Source organism: Oncorhynchus nerka, linkage group LG22 (assembly GCF_034236695.1).
Source record: "Oncorhynchus nerka isolate Pitt River linkage group LG22, Oner_Uvic_2.0, whole genome shotgun sequence".
NCBI lineage: Eukaryota > Metazoa > Chordata > Actinopteri > Salmoniformes > Salmonidae > Oncorhynchus > Oncorhynchus nerka.
This window is the reverse complement of record NC_088417.1, coordinates 29,303,831-29,315,876: the sequence shown is the minus strand read 5'-3', so window position 1 is coordinate 29,315,876 and position 12,046 is coordinate 29,303,831. Positions and strand designations below refer to the sequence as shown.

Genomic DNA, 12,046 nt, shown 5'->3' with positions numbered 1-12,046 from the left:
TTCCCCATCTAACCTGACAGAGCTTTAGGAACTAGGGGGTGACACCCTGATCTGTTTCACCTGTCCTTGTGCTTGTCTCCACCCCCCTCCAGGTGTTGCCCATCTTCCCAATTATTCCCTGTGTATTCATACCTGCCTTCTCTGTCTGTTTGTTGCCAGTCGTTTTGTTCGTTCAAGCTTACCTGCGTTTTTCCTGTCCGCTCCAATCGTTTCCCAGCCTCTCTTTGCTAGTCCTCCCGGTTTTGACCTATGCCTGTCCTGACCCTGTACCTGCCCACCTGACCTCTCTGCCTGACCCTGAGCTTGCCTGCCATCCTGTACCTTTGTTCCACCTCTGGATTACTGAACCCTGCCTGTCCCTGACCTGAGTCTGCCTGCCGTCCTGTACAGTTGCCTTCCCTGGATTTTCGACCTATTGACATGTCTTTCCCTGCCCCTGTTGCTACAATAAACAGTGTTACTTCAATACTCTGCATCTGGGTCTTACCTTGATCCCTGATATACAGAGAAGAATGGGAGAAACTCCCCAAATACAGGTGTGCCGAGCTTGTAGCGTCATACCTAAGACGACTCGAAGCTGTAATCACTGCCAAATGTGCTTCAACAAAGTACTGAGTAAAGGGTCTGAATACTTATGTAAATGTAATATATCATATATATTTTTTATTTTATTTTGTTGTTGTCTAAAAAACAGTTTTTGCTTTGTCATTGTGAGGTATTTTTGGGTAGATTGATGAGGAGAAAAAAACAATTCAATCAATTTTAGAATAAGGCTGTAAAGTAACAAAATGTGGAAAAAGGTCAAGAGGTCGCAAATACTTTGGAATGCACTGTAAACCCTGTGGCTAACCACAGTGTAGGTACACAAATACACATTCCCAACCTCTTGTCACGATTAGAATATATACAATGAGTAGAGGAAGAACAGGAGGGAGGGGAGGAATAGTGGAGAAGGAGAAGGAAGAAATGAGAGGAGGGGGGAAGAGGGGAGGGAGAGGAGGGGGAAAGGAGAGGAGGAGGAAAGGAGAGGAGGAGGAGAGGAGAGGAGGGGGAAGGGAGAGGAGGAAGAGGAGTGAGAGGAGGAGGAGTAGTGGAGGGTGAGGAGGGTGGGAAAGGAGAAGAGGGAGAGGAGGAAGAGGAGGATGAGAAGGCAGTGGAAGAAGGAGGGAGAGGAGGAGTAGTGGAGTAGTGGAGGGAGAGGAGGTGGTAAAGGAGAGGAAAGAGAGAGGAAGGAAAGGAGAGGAAAGAGAAAGGAGGGAAAGGAGGAGGCAGTCTTCTGGATTAGGGAGCAGCGGTAGGAGTGAAATGTCTGTGGAGGGGAGATGAAGGCAGATCTGAAGCTCCCTAGGAGCCCCGTGTGAGGAGCCTGAGCGCCAGATAAGGCCACAGCAGAACCTAATCCCTCCCACAAAGCTTAAAGTCAATATATGTCTCCCAAATGGTTCCCTATTCCCTATTTAGTGCACTACCTTTGAACAGAGTCCAATTGGCCTTGTTCAAAAGTAGTGCACTATATAGTTAAAGGGTTCCATTTGGGATGAAGCCAATATCCATATAGAACAGAGAAGAAGGAACGGGGCTCCGGACTACAGACCCAGCCCTGTCCTCCAACTCCACAGCCCTGACCTGTGGGTGGAGTAGAGCTTCATAACACAGGAGGAAAACAGCAAGGGTCTATGTCTGAAATGGCACCCTATTCCATATATAGTGCATTACTTCTGATTCCTATTTCTGACACATCCAGGGAAATTATAACCTTGGAGAGTAAGGAAGTAAGTTTCGAAGGCTGGGGTTATACAGGCAGCTGATATATTCTAATATTTTGCTGAATTGTTGGCAAAAGATCAGAATTGAGCTGCCTGTGTAAATGTAGCCTTATGGAGTCAGATGACAGTGATGCTGACATGATCGTAAGTGTATTGAGGTGATGATGTTAGAGGTAAAAAGGTGCTTAATTATGGCACTTGCTTGTTATCAGTTTCAAGCAGAAACCTGTTTGAAGAGGAGTGGTGTTAATTTGATGCGTGGCACATGTGGCGTGGTGTGATATGATGAATTCATCTATTGCTATGGAGACATAGACTACTCCATCTCCATGGGAGGCAACTAGCCCCCTCTATTCCTGACTGTCCATATTGAGACACTGTATTATACAATTAACAGCTTAGCCTAAGGGTGTGCTGAATAAGATCAAGTGACAATATTACATACATAATGATTGCTAATGAATCACATCAAATGTGATGCCCAATTTAAATTGATATATTAAATTATAGTAGTACTCATGAGGGATAATAAGAATACTAGTAATACCAATACTTACATACTGGAACAAGATCCTGCTGTTCAATACATGCAGTATGCATGAATGTGGTTACTACACATAGCATGTGTTTATGACTTATATAGCTTTGTGCACAATACAACAGCTACATTATAAAAGGTTGTATTTTCCTCCCTGTATTTAGAGTAAGACATGGGTCGAGTAAGCATGGGGTTGAAAAATGTTTTCTGTTGTTTCACATCTAGAATTTTCCTTTTCTGTTTGGGTGTGCCATATAGAGTTCAGCACCATGGACAGAGGTCAGCACCATGGAGAGAGGTCAGCACCATGGACAGAGGTCAGTATAGAGAACTCTATTACAGGCTGACTAGCTGGAGAGCCCTGAAAGTATATAACGTTTTGGAGTCGCACAACAGATGCACATCAATCACATGCTACTTGGGAAATGGAGAGAAACCTTTAATACAGGAAACAAGTGAAATAGGAGGAATTTTGGTCCTTCAATGACGCAGTTCTAACACAGAAAATGTGCAGTATGGACTCTAGTGTAGCGACCATTTCGATCTGGGTAAGAACCGACCTGGAATCAGCCACAGTACCCCATAGCGCTCCATAGACTTCCTAAACAGTGTATAGCCTCTGCAGCCGTACCGCTGTAAATTTCCCCTCCTCAGTATTATCTGTGAATGGTTCAACCCCACACACCTTCAGTACGTCCCCAGATAGTGGCATTGGCAACTTGTCACTTCCATTGATTTCTCTTAAACTGCAATTTACATGGATATTTGTGGGTGTCCTCGGGGCAGGCTGTGTCCCATCGGACAGACCTGAGAACGCTACATTACGCAGCGCAGCACCACTCCCCCCTCCGGCATCCAGGAAATGTTTCCAGCCTCCCCTAGTCCTGCTCGCCATTACAAAAGAATCTCAAAGTGACTTTTCCTTCCGACTGACATCAGCAAACATGTCAGGTTTCTGAAAATGCAGGGCTTTTTTTAATGTCAGAACTGAAATAAATTGGAGTAGGAAGGTTAAACCTTCATGATGTTGCTTGATGTATGTTTTGAGTGTGTGTGTGTGTGTGTTTTTTTCTCTCAGGAAAACATCAGCATTATTATTAGGCAATGTGATTGGTGGTTTGCTTTATGTTTTGGATCACTGACTTTCACAAGGTTTTTTAGGTTCTGATTTTAGGTTATATTTGTTTTGTTTTTTATTTTAGCTTAATTCCCATGTTAAACATATTTGTAAAAAGTAATTATGTAGTGGATATTGTAATACAGTATTGTGAAACAGTTGGTAGTGCTACAGTATTTTTACTCTTTTTCTTTTACATAGTCTGAGTTATTGTGCTCTTGCTTGCAGTTAAAATTGTGTGATTTTTGTATGATAGTGACTGTTTTTGGCACCACAGCACCTTCACCATACAGCTGGCCTTGCAGAGAGCACTGAGGGCTAGGGGAATCAAAATGTCCGCCAGCTAGAGAAAGCACATAATGCTTTCTGAAAGACTCAACACTGTGCTTTAACACAAAATGCCAAAATGTCATATTCTTCAAACTTTTCAGTGGCAATAACCTGTCAGAACTCAGAACACTTTTACCTCTGGAGTGGAAATTCATATAACGTCTGCTGTTCTGTCCTCTCGGCCTAAATAGAACACAGAAAACAAATGAAATGGCATTACGTTGGCCTATGCACTGACTATACAGTCCCAAGTGTGTGAGTAAACAAAACAAAATGAATCTGTCAAGCCCTCATATATAGTAATAATTGTTTACACAGAATAACATGCAGTCATTATCCTGTCCCACTCCATGTATGATATAACTATGTTACAAAAATGTAAGAATATTTTGCTGTCTTGAACTGGATAATGCTGTATGTTAATAATATATACAATTATATAATGTCTCTTATAAACTGGGTGGTTCGAGCCCCGAATGCTCATTGGCTGACGGACGTGGTATATCAGACCATATACCACGGGTATGACAAAAAATGTCTTGTTACTGCTCTAATTACATTGAGTAACCAGTTTACAATAGCAACAAGGGGGGGGTATGGCCAATGATGTTACAGAACCTACACTTTGGTAAAGAATTAAAGGGAGAGAGAGCAAGAGAGGTTTTTGAAAAAACATAATAATCATAATCCTCTCAGAATCCCAATAATCCTACATGGCACAATATGGACACAAACAGACAATAATGTAAGGAGACACACAGTGAAAACAAACCACGAAGAACCCTGTCTGTCACAGGCAGATCTTTACCTCTGTGTCATGTCTTGTCCTGGGGGACGAGAAAGGCATCACCCAAATCACTCAGCCCGAATGGGCGCTGAGTTTGCAAGACAGTGAGGGAAGAAGGAAAGAATGGGTGCGTGCTCTTGTGCAGGCGGTTGGTGGCGGAGCTACTCGTGATGTCACAGCAAGGAGACAGTCATGATTGGGTCTAATTAGAATTTGCGGTAGCAAATAGATAGGCTTCCTGCATGATTGGATTCAAAGTGGCTGCTGGCAAAATTCGCAGAGGTGCAGAAAACTAGACGTCGCTTTACATACAACCTGCGCGAGGGGAGGCGGCATCACACCAGTGTGAGCTCTCGCGCAGTCCAGAAAACACAACCGTCGCTCTCGAGACAGAGGTTTGCAGGAGTTGCAGGAGTAATTGTACTCATAGTGCTCTAGCAGCGAGACGCACGCACTCCCTGGTAAGAAGAGTTCGGCAAGGGAATAAAGAGAAGTCTGAAATCATCCACACCGTCACCAAGGACTGTTTTATATGACGAACTGCTAAGAAGAAGCAGAACAAGTTATTTCGCGCGATTCTCCACTGTCACTACATGGCATCAGTTCTTGAAAGCAACACCCGCACCTCGGGAACTCCGGGCAGTCAAGTCAAATGCAAGTTCAAAAGGAGAAGGAGAAGAAGGTCAAAGAGAAAAGGTAAAAACTTTCATATGCATTTTTATGTTTTATTTTTACGTGTCAAACGCAGAGGTCGCGCGCACCTTGGAGTCTGTAGCGGAGAGCAATGACAACCTTATACTGCGTAGCGCACGAGGTTTAGGTACTAGAATTTTTTATTTTTTATCCCTGGACATTTCAAATATTAGCCTAAACATGTGTAATAATTGAAGTATTTCCTTTTTTTGTGCACACAAAGCAGAACATATCACCTGTCCCATCATGACGCATAGTCACCAATCAAAGTTGAAGTTTTAGCTTCATTCAAACAATGTTGTTTGCTTTGAGTCATTAAAACGCCATGGATTATGTTTGAATGGTAGCATATAGGTATTGGAATTCGTTTCACAAGGAAAACGTTTGGAGAGCTTTCTCTGCCATGCTTCAACAAAGAGCGCGTGACATCAGCGCATCCATGTGCTGGTTTTTAAGTTGCCACATTACCCTAATGACCTCCCAAAAAGAAAAAGAACCTCCGGATAATGTAGCCCATTGTACGACAGACACTTCAGTAGCAATATTTTGCAATATTTGATCCACTTTGTGTAACTTGTGCCTAGCTAGGCCTATAGTCTACACAGTAGCCTAATCCAGAGTGTTTAACAAGTTTAAATTCATCACACGCTGTAGTCCTATTGCCCTTTGATTAATAATTAATGCATTCTACACTCATGAGTAGGATTTGGCTTGGATGTGCACAAGAATGACTAAATAAACATGCATTTGAGGTCTGACTCCAATTATGCTGTGTAGCCCAGACCATAGATTGTAATACGGGTTTGACAGTGACATATCCTAAATTCACTTGAGTGACCCTTTTAAACAGATTTTAGTAACATGTTTGCTTATTTTTCTTATCTTTATACATTTAATTCAAACATAAATGATTAATCCTTATAGCCTTATGCAATATTATGCAGCCAATCACCCAGCACCTTAGAATGTAGTAGCATCATGTGTGTTAGGAGAGACATCTTACCAATAGGGGCCACAGGTGTATTATTATCATTAACATTATAATAATTTTTTACAATTATAATTGTTTCTTCTCTGTAATATTACTAGCCACTTAGCAATTTAATGAAGTTGGCTTTAGCTAACCCACATAGGTTCCCTATCGCCTAACCTCATAACTAGCGACCAAGAAGCCATTTCAGTTTATCAATCAAGTTAGAGTAGTTAGCTTGTTTTAAAAAGTCTAAATTCTCCAATTTACCGGATGGGGGGGGGTCTAGCCCCCCTTCGGACCACACCCCAGCTATCCTCAATTACTTTGTGCCCAGTCATATTTTTTGGGGTGTGTGTTAGTTTATGTTTATTTCTGAAGTGTGGTTCAAAACATTTCTAACTGTGAACTACTGTTAGGCTATACCACATTTAGCCAATTATTGTCAAAATATGTGTAATAATATACATATTTCACATGTTGTCTTTAAATAGTGAACTAATCCCCTAGTGCCATGAAGCATACACACATGTCAGCCATCAGACAGTGGCTTTTAGTCTTAATGAGTATTCACACTCAACTATTCACTTCTCATCGTAACTGTTATGGTGATAAGGAGTAAAATGACACGGAGGCCTTTAAAAACAAGCCAGTGTGTCAGGAACTTGGAAATGCTGACAGAAGGTTACAGATGAGTCATTGCTCAGTTCGAGGGGTCAGGGAAACATCCAAGACACAGCAGATAAATAACATTAGAATGCACAACACTGACCAGATGGCTTGTTTACCAAGAAATGATAAAACATCAGGGAAATAATTGTGGAATAAAATATAAATTGTCAGTAAATAAGATTGAATGGTGTGCAGGAGTTTGTCATCACTTTAGTCAGTGGCAAAATAAAGTGTTTTTTTATAGACATAGGAGCTGGTGTTAGGGGACTACACAGTCTCTTTCTCCCTGACAGGTTAGCATGGTAGGACCCTCACCCTTATCACATCTACTGACAGTTACAGGGGACTGTATGGATTTGCTAGCGTGTGCTTTGATTTCTGAGTAGTCATTTTCATCTAAAGTGATTCAATAAATATCTGGTGAATTGTGAGTTTGTCTGAAACAGGGACATTTTTCCTACAGTGTCTCAAAGTGTTGTCACTACGCAGTGTAGGCTACTGGTGCACATCTGAGGTTTGTGTTGAAAATGTAACATTTCTTGATGTTCACCTTGTCGGGAAATATGTATTTTTGAATATTTTAACACACCCTAGTCATGGCAATGAAATGTAGTTTTAGTATTGTTCCTACAGTATATTCAGAGTGAGGTGTCTGCGTATTGCATCCCGAGCTATAGAGTGTGGATGAATGCTCAAAACATGTTCAAGTTTGTGACACCAATTGAAATCATAATGAGATTTCATGAACAGTTTGCACTTTGTCATCAAACTACAAACACACCACGCCGAAACACCATTTCCATAAACCTTGGATATTAATAGCCCAAGTAATTGAGACAAGAAAGAAAATACATAAAATATAGTGCTGAGGCAAATGTATTTACATAATGGAAATGACAGAATTGGTTACACAACATTAAGCATTACATATGAATACCACACAATGACGTGCACATTAGTTCACAGTCCTTCACTATGAGTTTCTAAATGGCTAATTTATCAGCCTGTACTGATTCAGTCTGATAGCAAGGGACATTAGGGGCAGGTTGCAAATGAACTAGAGCTCTCTCTCTCTCTCGTTCTCTCTCTCTCCGAGTAAACTTGTGGTCCAACATGATAGACTCCCTTAGCAAGTAGAATGTAATACAACATTAATGTCACCATTACCAACACTGAGAATACACTGTACACGTTATGCCAATGGAAGCCGGTGGGGGGTGGGGGGGGTAAACTATAGACATAAAAGTAGGTGTCCAATACTGTAGTGGTGTAGCCTGTATATTGTGTTGACAGACATCTTTTTTTGTCCAAGAGACAATGCCCTTTCAGTCAGGACAATCTAACCACCATTAATTACACAAAGCGATACGCTTCAGCAGATGGTTATAGCTGTAGGTTATTTTTTTTCACTGATAATGAATTTGAGACTTTAATACTTTGTGTGTTATTCTAATACACACTCATCATCTTGAGAGCACAGACAATTCTTTTTATAGTCCTCTTGGCAAAAAGGCAAAAACAGGCAGCAGCGTTTTGGGATTATCTGGACATGGCGTTTGAGAGTTAATCCCTCACAAATGCTCCAGATTATTTCGAGATGGACTATGGTTTAAAATCTATGTGTGTATTCAAAAGGATGTAAGCAGATTTTTCTCCCTGATTTCATTAAACATGTTTAATATAATCTGTGTGATTTGTTCTTTGAGGGCAGAACAGTAATTGTTCTAAAATGCATCGGTAAAAACCCATTCCCACAATGTTTTAGGCAGTAGTCACAGAAAATAGATTAGTCTATATATATATATATATATATATATATATACACATCTATTGGTGGGTGCTTATATTTGTCCTATTTCACAGATGTACAAGTTGTATTATATGCATGTGTGAGTTGTGTTTTGCACGTCACAACTCCCCCTCGGAGAGTGTGTCAGTAGTATAATATAAAACCTCATTTACTCACCATATCACCTATTATATTGACCTACGGTACTGAAACGTTCCTGGAAATGTAATGTACAATTGGAAATAATTAACATGAATTATTTTCAATGTAATATGAATTTGATCTTCTGCTATTTATGTATCTTGAGTGCTATCAACATCATGCTCTCACAAGCGTACACCAAATGTCTTTTTGATTTGCACGTCATTTAGTCATGTGTACGGATTATTGTACTATACACACTGTCCACAGACATTGTCTGTCTATCTATACTCGTTTCAACTGTGCATTGTGTGAATTCCATTTAGTTGTGCTTCATTTATCAGCCTCTGAGGATAGTCTGTTAAGATCCTTAGAGCAGTATACTCCATCATTACTGTGAGCAGCAGTTTCTTAGACATTCGGTGTATTTTTCACTGCTTTAATTAATCACACCACAGTGATTTAGTCTGTAGTCCCTCGGGACCGGTGCAGTCTCTACCACAAAAGACTAATACAATTTGCCATCTTTGTGAAAATGTGACACGCTCTCAGTGACAAATAGCCCAGACTACTACAATGTATAAATTAAATTCAACACCTGGATGAGATATATTTAATTATACATGTTGCATCAGGGATTGTGTAATGTTTTGTTTTGCTATTATGTAAAATCATAATATTCTATACTTAGCACAAACATGGTATAATGAAAAAAAGATTCCATATACTCTATACACAAAAACTATATTATTGGCCTTCCCCTAAATGTTTTTTTTCTGACCATAGAAAATAATAGATTTATACCTGAGCATTTTCTTTTTAGTATCCAACTATACTAACAACACATAAGCAGTGCTGACTGGAAGTCAGTCAGAAACCGCTGACACCAAGTGTCACATAATTTATGTAGCAATTACTATTTACGCACTCCCTTACCGGGGGACTAGCGGGGCCAAGCAGGCAGAGCAGGGCGACAGCGCAGGGCTGTGGACAGACGGACAGACAGACAGACAGGGCTGCAGACTAGGGTCAGTGCATTTCCAGTCAGGCAGGGAGCTCAGCGACAGCGATGTGGGGCCATCACAAAGCTATTAGCAAGGCGGACATGTCGCCTAGCGCGTCACAGGGCAGCGACATCACACCACAGCTACATAGTGGCTGCAATGACCAGTTGACAGGAGAGAGGAGCAGAGCCGGGTGGCGAGAGGGCAGAGACCGCGGTGGTTACTGGTTAGGTTCCTTTACATAAATGTTGGGGCGATACAAACCATATCCATATAGGTGTAGATAAGGAGCAAGCTGAGACCAGAGCCTATCATCTTAGAGGTCTCTGACCTTTTGGTGTGCCACACTGACCTGACAGAGAGTCTACTCTTTTTACAATGCGATACTGGGACTAGACATGGCATTTTGAATAAATTAGCTCTTTTGATTCCACATTCATCTTGCACAATTTCTAATGTAGGTTTTATCACTGCACAGGGAGAATTCTCTGTAAGGAATAGTTGCCATGACCTGCATTAGCACAGCTATTAATGTAAGGGACAAACCAATGTCACAGCCACTGTGTTTGGGGAGGGGGTTTGTATTTGTACTGTAGCCAGATGTATTGCTGTAAGAGATGTAAACAATGTTTTGGCCTTAAACAGTTCCGCCATATTTGTGCTGATAAACGCATTAAAATCTGTGACAAAACACCTCTGGCATTTAGCGGGTTAATGAAGATCATCACCACCGGCAATTGTGGTGCCTTGTGCGTAGACTCGCACACACGTGCGTGCGCAAGGGCACACACACACACACACACACGCAAGCATGCGCGAACACACACACACCGCTCTTGATTAAGTGTAAAATATTCCTTGGTTTAGGACACCGCGTCCTCCCCTTCTGAATGTTTAACTGGGTGGGAGAAAAAGGTTATTAAACATGAAATGGTGACTGTTCTCTCTGGAGAACCCACAGCTAAAATGACCAAGGAAAGGAATAGCAGAAGTTTAGCAAAATATCATAATGACTAATTATCTCATAATAAAGACTTCTGAGACTTCTGGCACTTGAATTTCTGCTTAACGTTCAGTGAGGAAAAACACATTTCATGCTGAAATGTCTCGATAACACAGATGAGCTGCTGAGGTAATCGCCTTGCTGAGGTTATAACGGGAATCAATCAAAATGTATTAAAATCAATGGGACAGGAAGAAGGAAGTCTCAACTGCCTTGTTAAGGAGTTCATCTGCTTGAATTTCAGTTAATCACTACATCCTTTACTTACTCTGTATTTTGGGATTTTTAAATGTTATTTTAATGGATAATAATAAATTATTAGTTGTCATGATAACATAATATGGAAATTAAATTAGTCCAATCATAGGATACACAGTACAGTACGCTGTTATAAAATGATATACATAATTTATTTTAAAGCTTTTTATTCAAAAATTGAATGAATGATAGTGTCTAGTTACAAGTATAATGGGATAATTATTACACTACCCATACATGATCTACGGGTGATTTTGTATGATGTAGGATCTATGTGACGATCTGTGTACTGTAGTTAGTTCTGAACAACACAAGCTGTCAGTCTGCATAAAAGAACAAGCCCAAGTAATCAAGCATCTAGCATGTCAATGTCATCCCTTCACGATGAGAGATCTAGCTCTGCAGGACAATGTAGGCCCCCCGACAATACACAGACAGGCAGACGGTTCATAGTGGTTATATTATTATACCTTGATTCAAAATGGAAGATATCTGCCCCAGTAGATATAGTTCAAAATAACATGCAGAATTGTGTTATTGGGACAATGGTGTCTTCACCTTAAATGACATAGAGTTATGATAGTGTGTGTGTGTGTGCATATATATATATATATATATATATATATATATATATATATATAGATATGTGTGTGTTTAGGTGTTATGCAGCCCCTCTATATATTCTGTGAATCTAACCATTATTTGTGTGGAGTTTCATACTTGAAATTACTTATTTTAATGTTTTTGTCTCATTTTCATATTGCATGTTAAAAAAAATAAAGAATATCATTCTCCTTTCAATTAAGGCAGTGTCATTATCATACGGTTAACCTAGAACTTATAACCGACTTATAACCAACCATCTGAAATCCTGCCAGATTCTCGCTAGTACCTTACACATTCTATTGGCATACTATTTCTACAATGTATGATGTTAATTAGGATGATCAGTTCTATTATCATCTGAGTCATTCCTGC

The 12,046-nt window shown here is 40.4% G+C and overlaps 1 protein-coding gene across 1 annotated transcript in view; it reads left to right on the top strand.

Annotated features, from left to right (window-relative positions):
• Positions 1-4,812: 4,812 nt before the first annotated feature.
• adarb2 (adenosine deaminase RNA specific B2 (inactive)) overlaps positions 4,813-12,046 on the top strand; it is a 224,321-nt gene continuing 217,087 nt past the window's right edge. Inside the window, exon 1 of the mRNA XM_065007116.1 lies at positions 4,813-5,234. Within this exon, the coding sequence (XP_064863188.1) occupies positions 5,132-5,234 (103 nt within the window). The 5' untranslated portion in view covers positions 4,813-5,131. The remainder of the gene's footprint in view (positions 5,235-12,046) is intronic.